Source organism: Sciurus carolinensis, chromosome 14 (genome assembly GCF_902686445.1).
Source record: "Sciurus carolinensis chromosome 14, mSciCar1.2, whole genome shotgun sequence".
Taxonomy (NCBI): Eukaryota; Metazoa; Chordata; class Mammalia; order Rodentia; family Sciuridae; genus Sciurus; species Sciurus carolinensis.
In genome coordinates, this window is record NC_062226.1 from 50,414,468 (window position 1) to 50,436,150 (window position 21,683).

Consider the following 21,683-nt stretch of genomic DNA (forward strand, 5'->3'; position numbering starts at 1 on the left):
ATTGGGCAAAAACCTTTTCGGATTCAGTGGTTTATTTGTAACTGCTGGAATAAATCGGAATCGGGAAAACATGTAATTCATGAAAGAGACATCAATTCCTCGTGAAACTACAAGTACTGGAGAAAATCCCAAGAGAGCCAGGAAGGCATTAAGAGAAGTTAGCCAAACCCTGAAGTCAACTCAAAAGGGAATTGGATTGTTGTTTTTCACCTGTGTCCTAAACCATGCTCATTATTAATGGTTACTGCTTAATAGGAAATGACTTTACTAATGATACTTCTAGATAATCAGTTTCCCAATATTATTATTCAAAGAACTTCTCTCCAATTGGATCATTTTATCAAAAGTTTAATAACGCACAGCAGGTGGCTTCATCCTTAACATAGCTACTATACATACAGCTTGTCTGTGTGCATGTAAACTTAGTCCTTACAACACAGCATCATAATACCTACAAGATGATATGCACTTATATAGATGTAATAGGAACTTATGTACACATGGAAGATGATATGCATTTTGTACTTGGTTGAGAAAACTAAGTCCTTGGACTTGGCTTAAAATGTTTTCCCCCTCAGTTGCGTTCTGTTCTGTAAGTTAAATCCTGCAGAAGGGTTGAAAGAATTGGGGTCCTCAAACAAAGAAGTTTTGGGGTTGTAATTGGGAGAGAGGAACTAGCAGTTCAACTGGATCAAACTACTGGAGTTGAAAACTTTTGGGTTGGAGATTAAAGCTGGGTGGAAGTAGTCACGATTATCTTTTTATGAGCAGCGGGGAGACCTGAACATGAACAGCAAGGACATCGGATGCCCCAGGTTACCTCCTCCCCACTATTCTGCTCTCTTCAACCCAAGGGCCAAGACAACTTGCTTTCATTGTATAAGAAGCAAAGAGAAAAGCAGAAAGCAAGAAGGTTGAGTGAGAAAGAGGAAGAAAGACAATGGGGAAAGGCAAGGAGAAGGAAAGAGAAGGTTCCGAAAGAAGTTGGCAGAGAGAAAAGAGGGAGTAAGATAAACAGAAAAGATAAAGTGTGGCGGGTGTGGGGCGGAGAAAGAGAAATTAGGGCTGGGAAGATGCAGTGATCTTTGTTTAACGAACCAAAGTCACACCCATCTTTCATTTTCATATCAATAGTCTACATCTTATCCGTTTCCTTTTCAAAGGCTGTCTGCGTTTCTAAAAGAAACTAGTCGCTACTCTTCCCTGCGCCCCACGCGTGGCCGCGCTATTCTATTCACAATCACTGAGACAAAACACAACTGGAGTGGGAACATTTGCAGGACAGCGACTATGGGAACACTCCGGCGACGAGTTGTCACCCGGGAGCCTAAATGGATTAATACCCAGAGATGGATTACGTTGGCTGTCACCAATATGCCTAAAGATTATAATCCAATTTATGCATATTACAGTCAGTATTAACTTTATCTGCTATTTTAAGGCTCCCAGTCGTCCCGCGCCGTCCTCCGAGGATAGTCCTCACGTTCTGATGCAACCCAGCAGGCTGTCAGGAGGGGAAGCCTCACGAAGAAAACAACTTCAAGTCGGGTCCCCAAGGGTCTGCACCAGGCACTCCCAGGTGTCTTGCTTCACCTGGGCACCTCTTTGTGAAGCTTTGAGCCGGGGTAACCAACGCGGGAGGCATTCTCTAGGAAGGAAATAGCATTCTTGTTTCTCGTTCATTTCATTAAAAAAAAAAAAAAAAAAAAAATTCGGTGGCGGTAGTAGAAGGGCGGGGAGTGAGGATGGTGGGCGGGTGCTTATGAGTACACGGGGAAGGGGGCCAGGGGATTGTTGCGGGTTGTAACAGTCTTAGCGATTGCTATTTTGCTGCTTGGGTTTTTTTTTTTTTTTGAAGGGTGGCATTTCGCTCGCTCTCTCTTTAAACAAGTTTGTTTGGGTGTGAGTTCTTGCCTTTTCAGCACAAAAGCACAGAGATACGTGGTGGAAAGTAAAAGAAAGCCCACTCCCCCCCTCCCCGAACGTGCTAACTAACGCCAAAGACTTGATTTAACACCCCTTCCCCGGCTGCTCTAGGCAGTGGCTACATTCCAGCAGTTTTAATCCGTTTTTTATTGTAGGGCGAACGGAGTTTACACAGAGGCTGGGATGGCTCCCCAGCTGGCTGCTCTCCCCACTGCAGAGCCCCCTCCCTCCATTTCCTCCCCACCCCCTCCCCCGAGCAGGAACCTGTTACTTTAAGCAAGGCGTTCCAGTGTGGCGCTGCGGGCCGCCGGGGTTTCGAGAGGTGGCCGGTGATTGGCTCTTTCGAGCTCCCCCTGGCTCGCTCGCTCGGCCTCCCCGCGCGCTCCGCCCCGCCCGCGCGCCTTTCCTCCGCCCCGTGAGGCTCGGAGCCCGGGTGTCAGGCGCTACGGCGCATGCTCCGGAATCATCCTCTGGCCCTGGAGCTGCTGCTGCTGCTGCTGCTTTTGCTTTTGGGGCTGAGTTTAATAAGCGAGCGGGCGAGCAAGCGAGCGCGGGGGAAAAAGGCAGAGAATGTCCGCCATCTACCCTCCGTTCCTGGGCGCGCTCTCATTCATAGCAGCCTCTTCATGAATTACAGCTGAGGGGGGGCGGGGGAGGGGGGTACCACACAACACCCCAGCAAACCTCCGGGCCCCCAGGCATGGCTAGCTCGGTAAGTACACGCAAAAACAATAATAAAAGACCCCCCCCTTCCCTTCTTCGCCCTGCGCCGCCGCAGCCCAGACAGCGCCAGCGCTCCGCGGTTCCAATTAGAGAAAGGTTGGTACGGCTTGCAGGGAGCTGCTGCCTCTCCCTCAGCCTCCGCTCCCCTCCTCCCCACCCCCCCCACCCCCGGCGCGCGCGCACACACGGACACACACACACACACACACACACACACACACACACACTCGCCCCTCCACCCCCCCGCACCTCCCTCCCTCCTCGCCTCTTTGCAATCACAAGAAGCGCACTCACACACTCCCTCTCGCTCACACGCGCGCACTCACACACACACACACGCACGGTGGAAGGAGGCGAATAATAACTCAGCCATATTTCAGCCGCCACCGCCGCCGCCTGGAGCTGCGGGCACAGTCCGGGGACGCGGCGAGCAGCCTCGCCGGCCGCACCTCCGCAAAGCACCGCGGCCGCTACGATGGTGCGTTCTCCGCGGCGCGCGTGTGTGAGCCGGAGTGTGCGGGCTGACAGCGGCGGGGCTGCACGCAACTTTGCCCCAGCGCCAGGCTGTGCGCAACCCGAGGCTCGGTGGCTGTCCGCCTGCCGCCCTGCCGTTCTGAATTTCATTTTTTGGGGGGAGGTAGGAGGTACTTTGGGGCCACTTTGGCTCTTGAAAGTGTGTTGCCGGGGCTCTGTTCGGCTGGCCTCGCCGATCGTGTGGGGCTTTTCGCAGAGGGGAGTGGGGTGCTTTAAGTTATGGATGCCTCGGCGTGTTTTCTTGCGTGTGTGTGTGTGTGACGACGTCTCATTTTTGTTGTGCACGAACCCCGTGGTAAGAGCACGGGAGTTTGTGCCCATCAGCAGAGGCTGCCTGTAGTTTCCATTCCGCCTGGCACAGCGCTCCACACGCACGCACACACACACGTACACAAAGACTTCCTCGGCGTGTGCCTGTCGCCGCGGTACTTTCGGGGAGGGGGCCTCGCCAGACACCCCCCAGCCCCCAGGGTCCCAGCCGCCTCCACTCCCACGCCGGGAAACCGCCCCGGCATTGCCTCCTAATTGTCTTCCGATTTGTTACCGATGCATTTGTTGTGGTGCTTGTCGTGGCTGTGTTCTCCCTCTTTCCCCGCGACCCCCTTCCCGACTGGGGATAACATTCCGTTACAATCCTGGCTGGTGTGGATGCGGGGCCCAGGGCGCCTGGGGTCCCACCCGCCCGGCCGGGTGTTTGGGGGCGTGGGGGGTGCGTGCCCACGCTCGTGAAACGTGGATGCAGAGGGCACTGCCGTTTCCTTTTATGTGCGTTTCAAGAAGGAGGAAAAAAATGTCAGGCGCAATGTTCAGTACCGAACGGTCGCCTTCCTGTTGTTCACCGCTGTCTCTCCTCCCCCTGCCCGCAGTGTGCCGTGCAGGTGAAGCTGGAGCTGGGGCACCGCGCCCAGGTGAGGAAAAAACCCACAGTGGAGGGCTTCACCCACGACTGGATGGTGTTCGTGCGCGGCCCGGAGCACAGTAACATACAGCACTTTGTGGAGAAAGTCGTCTTCCACTTGCACGAAAGCTTTCCTAGGCCAAAAAGAGGTAGGGCTCGAATACAAAAGAGGCTTGATAAAAAATGTCTTTGCTCAGCTAGGAAACAATCGCTTGGCCCGGGCGGTCCCTCCTGCCCCGCTCCCCGCCCCCCCGCTCCGCGCTCGCCGCGTAGCCTCGGGACCTGGGTGCGCGGCGCCGCGCTGGCCAGGTCCCGGCTCCCGCCCGCCCGCGCGCGCGCTCGAGCCAGCGACTTCGGTTCTTGAAAGTCACCGCAGAGAAAGGACCGTCAGGTGTCGAGTGTTTATTCATCCCAAGCCAGTCCTCACCGGTCCTTTGGGGTTAGCCGCGGGTTCTGTGGGGAAGGCGCAATTAGTTGTTGGGTTTGGAGGTTTGAGGGGTGGGGCTGGAAGGAATAAATAGTTTGCGCTTTTTTTTTCCCCCTAGAGAAATTGAGATTTACCTGTGTTGTTAGCAAAGAATGCATTAGATGTAATTATTGTTCGGTCTTGAGAAGTCGACTTTCTTTAGGGTCTTCTGCCTTCGTCTCTGTGTGAAGCACTGGATGCCACTTGCCATAGACTTTTCTTTTGGGGGTTTAGCTGCTGCCTTACCCCGCCATAGTCAGGATTATACTTAGTTGGGGGGTTTTTCGTCTCCCTCCCCGCGTTGGCACTTGGCTGCTATTTCGACTTTGAGCTGCCTTCTGAAGTGTCTGCCGATGTGATCCACAGGGAGAGGGTTCCTTCAAAGGTCGAAAGCTGAGTTTCAGAGAAATGATGTTGTGTTACCTATTTCCTCAGTTCTTCCCTACCTTGGTTCTCAACCTTGAAGTCTAGTTTGCATAATCTTGTTGAGCCTCTGCAGTCCTAAACATTTTCCACAAAGGACAGGGCAGTTTTGGAAAAGAGAAAAGGGTGTCATTTTAAAATAAAATTAAAGAGAGTTTGAGAAATCCTTGGTTTCTATTCCCTTCAACCTCTGGAAAGCTACTGTCTGGTTGTTTTAGTTGGATTAGTGGAGGTAACAGTACAAATACAATAAGGTGCTTTGTTTGTGAGCAGGTTTATTTATCTAAGTCGACACAATGGTTAGTAGTTATCTTCTATTTGATCCGTAATCTTTATTGGCATCTAGAACTCCTTCAGTTTCTTAGAGTAACATCATAATAAATCCATTCTGCTTAGAGCTACGTGGAAATTATTGAACATTCAAGGCTGAATAAAGAAAAGGAGAAATACTGTGTGCCTTATAGGTGGCAGAGTTTGTCTTGGTGCTTATTTTTGTTTCCAGTGTTCATGTAATGGGAAGGAGGATTGCATTTTTGTGCCTTTACTGGTTTAGTTTTTAGCTCTTTTGAAAACTTGAACAGTTGAATTTGATGGGCTTTGTTGGATAGTTAATAAATGCATCCAGCTTCTAGTAGAAGGCCAGAAATATGCATGGCCTACAGGAAATGACATTTAGTATTTATTAGCTTTTTGTATCAAAATATAGACAGAGATATACTTTATATTTCCTCAAAGCTGTTATGAGGACGAGCATTGTCAAGTTTCTGTCACTGTAGGAGGTTGAATATGACGCTTCATGGAATCTCTCTCTGTCTTGCCATGTGTCTGAAGAGCCATTGCAGAGGAGTTTAAACAAAAGAAACCACCTTCTAAGATCCTTGGTACACACTGTTACTGCTATTTGGCTGCTAGTCATTTCAAGGTGAAATACACTTAAAAAAAACCAATGTTTATTGTATTAGGAAAATTAACTCAGTTGGCAAAAGATGTAGCTCTTAAGGTAACTTTGTTTAGGCACCTTGACAATCAGCAAATTGGCATTATGAAATTAAAGATGATCAGCCTCTTCTGTATTTTGCCACTTTTTCTCTGCTTCAGTAGGTGTGTCTGGTGATGTTTTCCTTTTTAACCTATACTTAATGATTTTTCTGTCCAGCCTGAGGGAACAGGAGGGTGCTGCCCACATAGCCCACACCTGGGAGTTGATACTGGGCGTGGTGAGCCCTTGATAACAGATATCTTCTCAGACTTTTAGTAAGGGATGTCCATAGGTTGGAATCTACAATTTTTATTTTCAACTGTGGAGTTTCTTTATACAGTTTATAAGCCATTGTTTTAAAATGTTTATTTTTGGATTTTTATTTGTATGTGTAGTTCCCATGATGTGACAAGTCCTGGGAAAAATGCCAGCTTACATTGCCCAGGAGAGACCTTGTCATACTGTAATTACACATGATTCAGATAGCAAGAGAAGGTTTCTCTGTTCATTGGGAGTAGTTAGTTGTAAGTTCAAGCAACACCAAACATCCCACTTAATCCTGGGACTTATTGTTTTAGCTTATAAAATCTTTCAAAATGATTAGAATAAATGCTGAGTAAGAATGCCAGGCACATCTAGTACCTTTGAAGGTGTTATGTTTTGCTATATTGTAGATAATAAGTGATAGCATATAATTTTACCCATTGGAAATGGGAGAAATGGCAAATGTCCATTTGAGAAAAATATGAGTGTACGCTGTTTGAAAGAAATGCTCATACTTTAAACTACAAATGGTTATTAACAGTGACAAGTTAAATCGCTTTCACTAGATACAGTAGCTGATAAACAGACGTGAACCTTAGAACTGAGCATGAACTGCTCGGCCACGAAGATGAATGAGTCCTTGGTTTTGTAAATCTTTGGTTTAGAAAAGCAAATTGATTTTCAGGTTGGTTTCCTTATGAGTATTTGTAGAGGAAGACATTACAGTATTTTCAACTTGTTGCGGAATGAGAGATTAAATATACCATTTCAGAATTGAGCTAATTGGATTTGAATTAATGAGGTTTTACTCTGTCACAAAGATGTGTGGGGGACCTTCAGTGTAAAACTACTGGTACAATAAGGTCCTACAGAAAGGGATTTTTGATGAAATAGTGAAGCCTGGAATATCCATCAGCCAATACAGAATAGACAGGTCAGAGTGTGATACAATTTTAGACTATCTACTTGCAAGAAAAGACTATATCTTATTTATTAGTACCAAAGCTTTATTCTGGTCTGATATGACTGAAATGGATGGTCACATTCAAAACATTTCATTTAAAATATTAATGGTTCCATTTTCAGTATGATGTGAATTTCAGAGAACTTTCTAGTTACAGCCATCCTTACTATTATAATCTGTTCCATTGACATTTATGATGTGAAATTTGTTGCTTATTATTTTATAGAAACTAATTTGGCCACTGCTATGATTTGATAGCTTTTTATTTGCAGGCTTTAGTCCTTTGAGTGGGCAGATAAAGTATAATAAATCCACTTTTAACAACTTTCCTTGGATTTAAGTGTGTGAGCCTGGCTTTATTGCATAGTTCTGACCTGTGTCTTTTGAAATAATTTGGATAACTTTTTGTTAAGATGCCTAATATTTGAGTCCTTCCTAGTTGCAGATTTTGTGTGTGCTTGATGATATTTTCTCTTCTTAGGCATTTAAAAAGTGTAAAGAAAAAATAAAGATGGATGAGTGTGATTTGTGTGGGGTCCTGATTGGAATTAAGATGACCAGTGAGAAAGGTTTTACTACTTGTCATTTTGAAGTAACATAAAATGTAATTTTCTAAGGTACTTAAAAGCTGAATTGGTGGAAATCTTGTGCTATTCGTAAGAATGTAATTTGTGCATGGATGTTTTGGAGGGCATTTGGCAAAATATATTAAGATTTGTAATGTTATGCCCTTTAATCCAGCAAATTTACTTCAAGGAATTTTCTGAGAGATTGACTTCACAAGTACACAAAGATACAGCATATTACTTGTGTCCACTTTGTAATAGCAAATTTTTGGAAGCAAGCTATAAAGGGGACCCCAGTGGGGTATAGTAAATGATGATAATCTATAAAAAGTGGTAAAAATCTCAAAGAGGTAGTAAGTGAAATAAGGCAATCTTCTAAATCCATGAGATCCCATGTAAGAAATGTGCTTATGGAGGTAAAAAGTACATAAATGTATTCATATGTGTATAAATAAATTCTTGATATGTGGACACCAAACTCTTATCAGTAGTTTTCTTCACTGGGTGCTTGTGCTATTGGTAGTGATAAGATTTTATTTTTGTAGTGTTTGATTTAGAAAAAAGTTAAATCCATATATTTAAAACATCACAATGAGTACACATTACTTTGTAAGACTGAAAGACAGAATACAGAATCAACATAGAATATTGTGTTTTAAACAGAGATTAGCTTGTACCATGTAAGTGTGATCTTTTTCTTGGATAGATATTTGTTGCTTAAGAGGAGTTAGTGTCAGGAATTAGATTTGTATCCAAAGACTCCTTGGGTGATCTTGGGCAACTTATTTCTTACTCTGTTTTCTTGTTTGTGTTATGGGAATAATGATGGAACTAAAATTTCATAAGTGGGAGAATAAATACATTTATTTTCAAACTCATTGGACTTAAGACCTTTTTATGCTTTTACAAGTCAAGAACTTCAAAGAGCTTTTCTGTGAAAGCTGGATCTATTAGTTTTAAGGTATTAACAGTTGAAACAGACATTTTAAACAAGTTACAAGTTGTTTAAAGATAAAAATAATCAACTTCATTACCTGTTAACATAAATCTAATTTTAATGAAAAATAAATATTTTCTAAAACAACAATAAAAAAGTCAGTGAGAAGAGTGGCCTTATTTGTTTAATTAATTAAAAATCTCTTTAATGTCTAGTTTAATAAAAGATAAGTGAATTCTCATATCTGTTTCTGTATTCAGCCAGCTGTGTTATCACATGTGGTGATATTTAACTCTAGTTAGAGAATTAGAATGAAAAGGCATGTCTTAGGGTCATTATGAAAATAGTTTTAACTTTGCTAATCACCTGAACAGGTCTCAGGGATGCCAAAGTCCCCAGACCATACTCTGAAATGGCTGATATAAAGTATTCAGTGTTCAGACTGACACAGGTAAATTGCCCAATATGTGCATGAAAACTGACTCTCTTTTAAGCATTATCGTTGCTAATGAAAACATTCTTTTATGAATTTGCCTAATTATATTCCAGTGGAACAATTAACAAATTTTTTCAGAAAAGGGTAATCTAAATTTGAATTTTGCTGAATATATTTTATAGTTAATGTCACTGCCCATATTATCTGCATTATGTGGAGATCTTTTTATTCATTATTTTAAGTGACCCTCTGTAGAACTGCTTCTCTGATAGGTGCAGGGCCAGGTTATCCGTTGGTTTGGTAATTTTGCCTTAAAGAACCTTCCTTCTTTTGGTTTAAGTTTCCTTCCAGTGGATCTTCTACAAACCAACCTTGGCCCCTTTTCTCTTTTTCTGGTCATGTATTACAGATGATTCTCTCTACTTAATGTAGTTTTTACAGTTCTAAGATGTAGAACTTAAAAAAATCTCTTAGTGGTTTGAGTCTTCAAAAGAAATATCTTAGAAATTGGAAATTTACACGGCACAATTGCATAGGGTCATCTTCATGAAGAACTCATATTCACTATTACATGCAAATGAAAAATCGAATTTAAAAAAATATATATATTATGCGTTGTAGAAAAATCAAGCCATAGAAATAACAGAGAAAAAAGGTACTTAAAGTTTTCATGGATAACCAGAATTAATATTTTGGTAGACATCTAGCTATTATTCATCCTTATGTGCACATAAATATTAACTATTAATTAACATGAATTCACTCAACTGTTCTTTGGAGTTCCTACAATGTGCCTAGCAAACTTCATGGTGCTGGGGATAAAATGCCAGTGAACATTACTAGCCTCCTGGAATATCACTTTTTTACATTGCTGAGTATCATAGTATTGCACTGAATATAAGTTTATTATACTTGATTTTTACCTTTAGATTGTCCCCAGTCTTAATTTGTTATTAATAATGCTGTAATGGACATCCTTGACATTCAATTTTATGATTTTTCCAGTAATTTTCCTAGTGTTAACTTTCCACAAGGGAGTTAGTTGAGTCAAAAAAATGTACAAGTTTTAAATTTTCGTTATGTATCACCACACTTTCCAAAAGGTATAAATTTCCCAGTTTGTACTTACCCATGGGTTAGAAAACAGCCCATTTTCCCACAAGGTTGCCAATACTCTAAATTGACAGTTAAAAAAAACTCACTTTTTTGCCAATTCTCTGCATGGGGGGAAAAAAAAACACTTATTTTAATTTGCACATATTTAAGCGCTAGTGCTGTGTTATCTTTCATAGTACTTATTTATTATTGGTCTTTTGTAATATGCCTGTTATGTGCCCTTTGTAGTTTATGGCTGCTTTTTTTTTTTTTTTTTAATTTCTCAAAGAAAAAGTGTGGAAAATACAAAAAAGAATATAACAAACATTCAAATCCCCACTACCAAGAATGAACAAGTATTTGTATTTTATCATATTTGATTCCTTGTTTTGACTGTAGAGAATTAAGTATTATAGCTAAAGTTTTTAAATGCTTTCCAACCTTTTCTTGCAAGTCTTTAACCTTTCTTCCATTCTATTTCTCTACATTTGTGCACTTACATTGCTTACAAATAATATTGTATCTTAAAGTCAACATGAAGGGTATCTCACTGAGTGAATAGTTTCAATTGACAGATAATTCATATCTTTAAAATTCACCTTTTTTTTTTTTTTTTTTTTTTTGCGGTGCTGGGGATCGAACCCAGGGCCCTGTGCTTGCAAGGCAAGCACTTTACCAACTGAACTATCTCCCCAACCCCTCACCTTTTTAAAGTGTATAGATCAGTGATTTTTAATATGTTCTCAGGTTGTGCCACCATTATCACTATTTAATACCAGAACATTTTTATGAGTAAATAATTTTGCATCTTGCTTTTTCCCCCTGCTCAATATTTTTGAACTTAACCTCATTTTATCTATAGAGTTAATTCATTCCTTTTAATGTCTTCTTCTTAGTATTTTTCCATAGCAATATATTCTGTACGTTGCTTTTCTCTTCCTTTCTTGAGAAATATGTAGGTCATTTTCTGTTCTGGGCGGTGAGTTACCTTCCACAAATGAACAAGAGTTTGGACATAGGCCTAGAATTTGAGTTGTTGGATTGTAGACATGTGCATTTTCATTTGTACTACACATTGTCAGATTGTTCTACAAAGTAGCTGTGACAGTTTATACTCTATCAGAGAATGAGTACCATCTTCCTCTGCATCTTTGCCAACATTGGCTATTTTAATATTTCTTATTTTTGATATTTAGTTGAAATATGGTAACTTTGTTTTTATTTGCTTTCCGCTGGCTCCCAGTGGGAAGCACTTTAAGCTTTTTTTAAAAAAACATATGTTTATTGATCATTTAGACTTCCTCTTTTTTGAATTCTTACATCCTTTTTCTTTATTAAACTATTGGGATGTTCATTTTTTTCTCATTTCGATAGGATGTTAATTATGTTGAAAAAAAATTTTTTAGAGCCTAATTTATGGTATCTTTTTGCCATATGGAAGTTTTTAATTTTGACAGATTGATCTGCTTTGTTTTCTTCTCTGATTTTTAAGGTCTGGTTTAAGAACCTTTTGTGGGTGTGGTAATTTGCTTAACCAACAGACTTCATATTTGCAGGACACAGTGGAAGAATGGGGGAGATATAAATAAGAGAGAGAAGAGGTCCCTGCCTTCAGTGTGCTTGTTTTGTTAGACTTAAAAAGGACACTTGAGATTCTTCATTTTATTTTAATCTCATATTTTACATATAATCAGAGGCCTAGAAATGTGGAGTGATCTTGCATGTAGACACAATGAGTCACAAGTGTGCCTGTGCAAAGATAACAAGTAATAAATGGTGGTCAGTGTTTACTTTTAAAATATTGAGTAACTATTCATTTATATTCACAGACAAATGTTTAGTTCTAACAACTTTTTTTGACATAATCCAGGATTTAATTAAGTAGTGGTAACCAGGGTAGATGCTTTTTCATGGGAAAATTTCTGTAGTTACTTTCAGGCAAAATCAAATTTATTTTATTGATTAATTCAAGATTTCCCTTTGCGATTAAGTCATTAGAAAAAAAAAATTGCGTTGCTAAATGGTAGTTATTTCCTGATACTCTGCCCCTCACCATGGCAGGACTGCAGTTACATGAAGGATAAGGAGTCTAGTTTTAATGTAACTTTACTTAATCCTTTTAATTTAAGTGTGATACGTTCGCAGTGGTTGAGGCCTGAAGAATGCTGTTATTGAATTTTTAAAAAGATAAGGCTAGCATTGGTGTGTGATTTAGTTGGTATGAAGCAGTTAATAATTAACTTTTTGGGTAAAACCAGTGCACCATCATTATTTTTTATGAAAGAAAATTATGGCTTACCTTTGCTTCTTATTCTGAGGTCAATTTATTTAATGTTCATTAGTGATTATAAAGATGATTAGTTGAATTTAATTAAAGTTATTACCCATGCTTGAAGATTGATATTCTCAGAGCTAAATAAATTTTTTTCTATTTTAAAATATTTAATTTTGTAAAAGCTAGACTTTATTTGTTTTCAGTAGAATCCATAAGTTACTTTCCTATTAATACCAGGCTAATGTTTTGTGCACATATATTGATTTTAAAAGAGCCAAATATTTATTTTAACAGTTTCCTAAGATGTTAGTAATGGTAACAGTGTCTTAGTAGGGAGATAACTTGCCCCTCAATGTTTCTAGAGAAAATTTATTTATCTAGTGTGCATAATCTCTTTTAATTTTTGCAAATATTTGTCCCACTTCTCTCTCCAAAGATGGTATTGGGAAGAGACTACTGACTGATTATTCCAGGTGTCTATTCATTTTGATATAAACATTTAAAACATTGAATATTAAAAAAATGATCAAGGTTCATCATAGACCTTGTGTCCTTCATATCTTCACTAATTTTATTAATATGTGTTGCTGAATAATGAAACCTTACTTAGTATTGAGAAAATATTCTATTTTTACAAAAGATTTCCCTCCTTTGATTTCTTTTCCCATTTCTGTATTATCTTATAGTGACTCAGTGAAAAATGGAGAGCTCGAGCTGTTAGGATTTGATTCCTTTTAGTGGGATAGGTTATGTTGACATAGCTCAAGATCGCTCGTTCTATGACTTCTCCTATGTATGCACAGAAATAGTATCTCCAGGGCAGGAAGCTATTTTCCTAGCAGGGAGCAGCAGTATTACATGCTTTGATCAATCCTGCACTTCCTTCTCCTGTGGGTGTATCTATTGTTTCTCTTAAGGTGCATTAGAGTTATTCATAGAAGAGATACACCTTCTGTATATATCCTAATACCTTTTGGAGTATAGTGTCACCACCACTAGAAGTTTTTGGCAACAGTATAACAAAAGCAGTTATTACAAACAGAAAAAGGGTTTTAGAATTCTTGACTTTAGTTTCCATATCCCCCCAACTTGTTAATTATTACTCATTTTTCTGAAACTCATTTCTTCTGTACTTCTAAGAACTGACTGTGTAAACAGAATCACCACTTGAATTTAGCAGGAAACATTGTGTCTGTTGAATAACACATTTTTCTAGAAAGCTCTAGCTTTTGTAATAAGCAAAAGTGAGCTTTCCTCTTGTTCTACTTACCCCCCTTATTCTTTCTTCACTGGCAAATACTATTCAGAAAGCTAGACATTAATTTGAAGGACTTGCTTTTTTTTTTGCGGTGCTGGGGATTGAACCCAGGGCCTTGTGCTTGCAAGGCAAGCACTCTACCAACTGAGCTATATCCCCAGCCCTACAACTAGCTTTTTAGCTTTGAAAATAAGTCAGATGCATTTCAGTAATTGGTAAGGATAATATTTAGCAATGCAGCAGGAAGACCCTGGCCTGGAAGGGAGAAATGGTGTGTTTGGGATGAAATGATATTTTTCTTTAATTTAAAAAAAAGGATATATTATATATTTTTGATTGATCTAATTTTTAAACAATGAAATAATGACTACCATTTATTAAATATCAACTATATATTGATCATCATGTTAGGCAGTAGACATGTGGTGTATTTAATTTCTCACTTTGTCTAAGTACAATAGTTTAGAGAATGATTTTTTCTTTCTTCCTTTTAATTAAATTAATTAATTAATGCAGTACTGGGGATTCGTCTCAGGCCTCGCACATGCTAGGCAAGCACTCTACTGCTGAGCTACATCCCCAGCCCTGAGAATGATTTTTGTAAAACAAAATATTGATATATGAACCTTAATATATTGGAATCTTAAGATGAATGAATGGTGAAATGCGATGGGAAATTTACCAAATAGATGATTAATTTATTATGAAAAGATAATGTCTGATCATATTGGTACCCTTTATAGGTTGAAACCTGAAAAACTCGAGAGATCCTGTATGTATTTGAATTTTTTTCTCATTACACCATTGGTTTTTCATGTTGATTGATATTTTTTTTAATATTTTATTTTACATATTCTAGGCCAGACCTTAAAATTTTGTCACTTCATTTATTTTTCTCAAGTATCACTTACCAGTTAACTTCCTGTGTTTCTACTGCTAATAGAGTAATAGTTGAGGACTTGGATCTGTGTCATCATGTAAACAGGTTAGAAGAAAATATGTCAAATCTTTGATCATTCAAAATACTTTTAGGGGGCTGGGGAGATAGCTCAGCTGGTAGAGTGCTTGCCTCGCAAGCAAAAGGCCCTGAGTTCGATCCCCAGTAGTGGGGAAAAAAAAAATACTTTTAGGGTTTTCTATTTAATAATGCAAGTGGAATTATAAAATTCTCTTAATTGAATTGCTTAATTGAAGTTGTTGTGAAAAGTGAGTACCATTCCACTCTTTAGTTGCAACATGCTGTGCAACTTTTAGGTCAAATACAAAACAAAACATTCTGATTATTCCAGCTTGATAAAGGCAGTTGTTGAATGGCTGAGTAGAACCAAGGATTTAATTTACACAAAAATACACAAACATCTTAAATAAAGCTGGAGAATGATAACTTTATTAAATTGTAAAAGCTACACAATAGCTCATAGTTAATGCTGTTTGTGTGAGGACTCTGTTTTGGGTTTATTATCATCACGCTATTAGCCCTTGCTAGTTCATATTCTGTATATCAGTTTGGCCAGAATCATGCGTCCTTACACACATTTTGAGAATCCTATAACAGATAAAAATACAGCATGAAAAGATGGGAAGATAATACTTCAGCAAAGCAAAATGTTCCTTTTTTGTGGAGCAGGGTGATAATAGGGATTGAGCCTGGGGCTTTACACTTGCTAGGAAGTTGTTCTACCTCTGAATTATATCCCCAATCCCAGCAAGATGTTAAAATAAGTGCTTTCTGGGAGGTGGGGCATTAGGAACTTCTTACTATCAGTAAAATTTGTTGTGTTTTTCAGGTTTTCTTGATGACCCACATTACCTATATGAAAATAAAACCAGTATTTAAATTTATATATAGACATACTTACTGGAAGTAAGTTTTTCTAAAAGTTTTTCTAAAAGTAATCTTATCTGGAACATGAATAGGACTATCGTTCCCAAGGAATGGTTTCACATTTTGTTATTTGAAATTTTGCCACCTTGTCATTTTGAATCTTTTCCTTAAGTATTTCTATGAATATATGCACAAATGTTTCATAAATTGATTGTAAGCTTTAAACAGAAACGTTCTTACTGTTCTTAACAATTCACGTTGTATGAAAGTTGTCAAAGTAATGAGATTAACCTAATTTACAGGCATACTTGTTTTCATGTAAGATATTCTTTGCAACAGAAATGCAGCCACATTTACTATTTCAGCACAGTACAGTTGTCCCATGATATCGGTAGGAGATTGGTTCTAGGACCTCTTCAGATACCAGAATCAGTGACTGTTCAAGTTCCTTATCTAAACTGGTGTAGCGTTTGCCTGTAAACTAACATATCCTCTCATGTAGTCTAAATCATCTCTAGATCACTTACAATTCCTAATACAGTGTAAGTGATGTGTAAATATTTGTTTATACTGTATTGTTTAGGGAATAAAGACAAGAAAAATGTCTGTACATTTTAACTAAAGACACAGGTCTCTACCCCTGCCCTGCCCAATATTTTCTGCCCATGCTTGGTTGAACCTGCAGATACTGAACCTGTAGATACTAAGGACTGACTGTATACATTTTTGGAGTTCATAGGAATGTCTTGAAAAGTTTTCCTATGGAGGTTTGTTGAGTATAACTTTGGTAATTAACATATTTATATTGATGTTAGAACAATTTCCAGAGCCTGTTTGACCTTAAAAATTGACTACAAATGAAAGGACTCTGATCATGTTGTTTAGATATGGTGATGGTATTTGGAATAAATAGGACTTATAATTGAAAAAAAAAAATCCGTTTCTAACTTGTAGGTGTTCGTATACAATTGGAAATTAACCATGAAATGATAAGAAGTAAAAATTACCAAAACAAAGCAGAAATAGTACATTTGGGACAGGGAAAGAAGTAGTTTCCATTTAGATGGAGAATTGACATGTAATTGCATGAAAACTATTTTAGTACTAAGATGTCTTTAATAAGATTTCATATACAAACTACAAAAATAGCAAGTTTTAAAAAATGAAAATTAAAATATAATTTCATGTTTTATATGCAGTGCAGACAGATTGATATGAATAAAACTTAAACACAACTAAAATAAATGATTTCTGCAAAATGAGGGGGTTAATTTTAGTTGTCCTCAAAGGTCTCTCTGCAGTCTAAAATTTAAGTCTACAATTTTATGATATACAAAAAAATGCCTTTGCCTTTTTATCATAAAAATATGTCCTGTACACTAATACACAGCAGAGCTGTTTGCCAAATAGAAATGTTTCCCTCTTAGTATTAGATGATTTTACAAAATTTATAAATTATAGTTATAATAACTCCACCTTCATTGTTTTTAGCTTATAAAAATTGATGTTTGTGATGTTCTTTCGTTTTACTTGAATTATTTCCTCTTTAAGTTCTATTTGTATCATTTGGAATAACATCATTTCCCATGGACTTAATTTAGTTCTCCTGACAAATTTCTATTTAACTATTACTGCTCATTTTGAGAGAATTCTATATGGAATTCAAAGTGGCCCAAATTCCTTTCTTCAGGATTCAGGTATGTATTAGAACAGGGAAAATATATTCTTGGTTTGTAACTGTAGCTTTTAATATTGATTTTCTTTATTATTATTTTAAGCTGATTTATATAGATACCTTAACTGGTATATAGAAAATAAAATATTTTTTAAAAAATAATTATTTTAAAGTTTAATTCCAACTGAATGCCCAAGGCGTCAAGTTGAAGTCCTGAAAACTTGAAAAATTTAGTTATGGTTTGGATATTGCAGATTGCTAGAGATCCCAAATTTGTTACTAAATAAATACACTTGCAAAATTTTGCTACAGGATGGACAAAGCTATGATAGTCCAAAATAGTGTGTAAATTGCCTTTATTTAGAGCATATAGAGTGGGAGCATATTTTGCAGTGAAAGGGGAACCAAAGGACAAGGTGTTCTCTACTTGTGGGCTTCTAAAGACCTCAGAGTTTTCTTTATGTTATTGTAGAAAGACATTATTTTTGCTTTGGTGTGCTTAAAACTAAAGGGCAAATGATCCAAAAGAATAATCTTGAAATTCAATAGCAAGAAAACTACTTGACATTGTGGGCTGGAGGCCAGCAAACGTGGGGCTTTCATTGAATGCGTGGGAAATGGGGCAGGCCTGGAATTTAAAGAGACAGGGTGCAGTACCCTAGAAAAGAAAAGCCCTCCTGTAAGATTTGCTTACTTGGAGGAAAAAAATAGACTTAAAGTTTTCTCTAAAGGATCTTTATTGGATCAACTCTTTAAGGCATTGAAAGACACTGAGTGAATTTTTCCTAACTCCACCTCCCACACTCTAACCATCTTCTCTTGTCTGAAATTGGTGCGAGTAAAATTGTTTATAACAGAAGAGAAGCAGCTTTTCAAATAAAAGTACTTTGTAGCCTGTTCAAATGGAGTATAATGTAATTCTCTCTGAAATTGAGCACTTATTACTTTGTTTATGTAGCTGTTTAAAAAGTGGGGTTGGGTTGAGAAGTGGGGGTACTACAGGAACCTCTGCTTTAGAAATTTGTTTTTTTCTGTGTCTGAGTTTTCCTCCCCCATCCACTCATGAATCCCCTCTTCCCCCTCCTCCACCTCCCACAATCCCTCAATAAAATAGTATTTAAAAGACTTGAATAACCAGTCCTATGTACCAGCTTCTTGCTTGAGGCAGTAATGTTGTACTATTTTCAATGGGTGGTCTTGAATCTCCATGGGAGATTTTACAGGCAGTGGCTCCAAGATCCACTAAGTGTATTATATTGAACATAACCAGTTAAATTCCCAAGCTGTAGAGAATATACAGATAGTTTCACATTATTGAATTCCCATCATTAATTACTAGCAAACTGATTTATTTAATTGTTTGAAGAATTTATGGCTTAAGTCCTTAAAAGCAAAGCATATAAACCTAGTACTTGGATTTGCTTTTTTAAACAAGTAAGCCATTCATAAATATGTCAATTCAGGAATATCCTTTTGTGTGTGTATTTTAATTCATAGTTTTAAAATAATTATTGCTCCTTTAGGAAACCAACACATGGTAGTCATTTTTAAATGTTCAAGTCACCTTTCTCCTACGTGAGATAGTGTAAAATTATGGAATCTACTTAGAATTAGAAAGTGTATCTGATGTACTTACAATTAGTATCTTTCACTTGTGGTGCGTAATATAGATGTCTACCAGCCTGAAATTTAACTAAAATTGCTCTGGTTCAAACCTTCTTGGAAGTAAATAGGATTGAGATTATAAATACTGGTTTAAATTTGGCTTTTAGAAAACAAATTGCTCTTTAGAGACTAGAACAAAGTATTTACATGTACACTATAAATATTGAAATTGGGAATGTTGAAGTTATGCCCAGTCCCACAGAACTTTGTTTACCATTATTTTGGAGCTTCTTTTTAATATGAACCTGTAGTTTGTAACCACAGTGATAACTTTGTTTGGTCATTGATTTGATTGCTTTCTTTCTTATTTATATATTTAAAGAACTTGATTTATGAAGAATGTTGGATTTCTTTTTAAAATAAATATCTATTAGTCCGGATTAGTTAGTTAGATGTCTGAAATACTGGTTTTCCGCAAGTTAAGTAGAAAATAATTCAGGTGTAAATATCTCAGATGGGTTGGCAATGACTGGATAATGATATATAATGAGAAAGCTTTTTTGGTTTCTTTTTAACAATGGAAGTAGTTTTTAGTAGAAAATTGTAATCCTTGAGGAACTGAGAACTGAATTTGTTTCTTTTATAAGAATCATACAGTGTTTTAGGTCATATATAATAAGGTGTGAATTCTACAGTTTTCTTTGTAGATAGATTCAAAGATCTGTTGTTCAGCAGTTTAGAGCAATGACTGAATGTTTGCCTTTTCTTTTTTAGTTCAGTGCTGTACTTGAATAGGAAAAAATTTCCAGTAGTTTTTATAAGTGAGTTTAAAGAAGTGATAACTATCTGAAGTTTATCTGTGCAGCTGGTGTTTAAAAGTTAAGGTTGTCTGTACACAAAAAAGATCTAGCTTTTATGGCTATACATGTGAATCAGTTAGAGGTTGGTAAAAATTAGCTTGTCCAGCAAGCTGACTGGCTGAGGGATGATTTTGTTTTCATTATCCATTCCCTTGGCTGAAAATGAAATAGCAACGATCTGGTTACTAAAGCTCAGAGCTGCTTTGGATCACTTCCTTGAGCTTTTGCTATGATCGTTAAAGGCAGAGTTAGACAGCTGCTGTAGATTTTGCCAGTGGCCTCACAAAAGAAATTGTTTAACCCTGTTAGTTTCAGACACTATCGTTTCTACTTTGTACATATACTTGCTGTGTTAGATGTGAATGATATGCTTGCTGTGTTAGATACCAATCTCTGTGGCTGGGATTTGAACTTCATCACAGGAAGGTAGGGTAGCAGAAAATGAGTAATTTTAGCATTCCACTATAGTCTGTTTTCATGTATTGGAATATGACAAATCTCTACATTTTTTGATAATATTCAGACATTCAAAAACTTTGGAGTTAGACTTTGCTCTGTATCTGAATATTTATGGGAGTTGTGAAAGATGAGTTTGACTTATAATCCTTGATTATTGGATATTTTATATGTCCTGTTTTTTTAGGCTTGACGGGTAGAGGAAGTACTAAGTCATTGACTTTAAACTCTGGTTTTGGATTAAGTGTAGAATTAGAGCAGTGCCATCTTTTGAAACTGATGTCATAATGTTAAAAATCCTAACAAAATCCCAATAATGTTGAGTCCTTTTGTATCATGTGTTTGCATTATTGCTGTAGGTTTCAAGGGCAGGGAAATACTTTTATTGTTAAGGCTGAAGAAGGCAAGATTTTGAAACCCACCGCTAAGTGATTAAATCAGCATGTTTGCCCTGAGGCTTCAGCCATTCCATCTGAATTCATAGTCTGAAATTTTGGATTCCTTCTCTGTTTGAAAATAATACTTCTTAAAAATTTTAAGACTGCCTTTGCCCACTCCCATGAAAACTATTGAAGCAAATTATCAGGGTTAAGATTTTCATGTAATCAAGACTCTGAAGATACATTTCAGTATTTTAAAGGGAAAGTTCACAGCCATTTTACATAAAATTTTACTGGGCTTTTCATTAATCTGAAATAACTGGTCCATAAGTACTTTATCAGTGAAAACTGCTCAGCATGTAAAACGAGGAGGAGAAGAGCACAAAGGCTTCCTGCAAATTAAGGGCACAATGAGTACTAACGGACTTTCCAGCCATCTCCAGCTGTGAGATTATTATAGTTTTTGCAAACCCTTTTCTCTCAAAACTAAATCAAGAATGGTGGAGTCCTGATAAAAAGAAGTGTAGAAAAGCCTAACTAATCCTTAGATGAGTTACTTCAAACGTGCCAAAATAGAATAAAATCAGTTAATAGCATGGATTAAAGGTTACTTTTAATGCATTTTTATCACTCATGTTGAGAATTTTGTTGTATGTTAATGCATTTGGCCTTGGTTTAAAAACTCCAGAGGAAAAAAATATAATTGAATTTGAGAGATTACACAATCATGTTGCTATGAGGAAATTTAGTACCAACTTTCTATGCCAGATTTGACCTAAAAGATAAAAGCTGTATACTTGAGATCAGTGCTGTAAACAGGTGGCTCAGATTTTGAGTGGTGATTTTTTGGGTTGTAAGTAGGCTTATCTGTGTAATTATAAGAGTCGACTTATATAGATTTTAGAATACAATGTGGCGCTATGTCTTTGGGTTTGTATGTCAAGTGGTTCCTTGGATAATATCATAGATGAATGCTGAAGTCAGATCTGGATTAACCTTTTAAGAGTGCAAAGAGAAAAGGAGAAGGAGAAATTAGAGGCAGATTTTGGGTAAGAAGGTAGTAGGTAGAGGAGATATATCAACTGTACATTTAATTCACAATCAAGTTTGCCAGCTACTTAATTTGTAAATTATTGGC

General features: G+C 37.8%; 1 protein-coding gene across 5 annotated transcripts in view; it reads left to right on the top strand.

Annotated features, from left to right (window-relative positions):
* Window positions 1-2,383: 2,383 nt before the first annotated feature.
* Window positions 2,384-21,683, top strand: part of Mllt3 (MLLT3 super elongation complex subunit) — a 256,118-nt gene continuing 236,818 nt past the window's right edge. For 4 of the 5 annotated variants that reach the window (XM_047524429.1, XM_047524431.1, XM_047524432.1 and 1 more), the window contains exons 1-2: window positions 2,384-2,638; window positions 4,050-4,230. In XM_047524429.1, the coding sequence (XP_047380385.1) occupies window positions 2,627-2,638; window positions 4,050-4,230 (193 nt within the window). In that variant the 5' untranslated portion in view covers window positions 2,384-2,626. Of the gene's footprint in view, window positions 2,639-2,975; window positions 3,128-4,049; window positions 4,231-21,683 lie in introns of those variants that run through there. The other variant, XM_047524430.1, reaches the window with a different exon arrangement.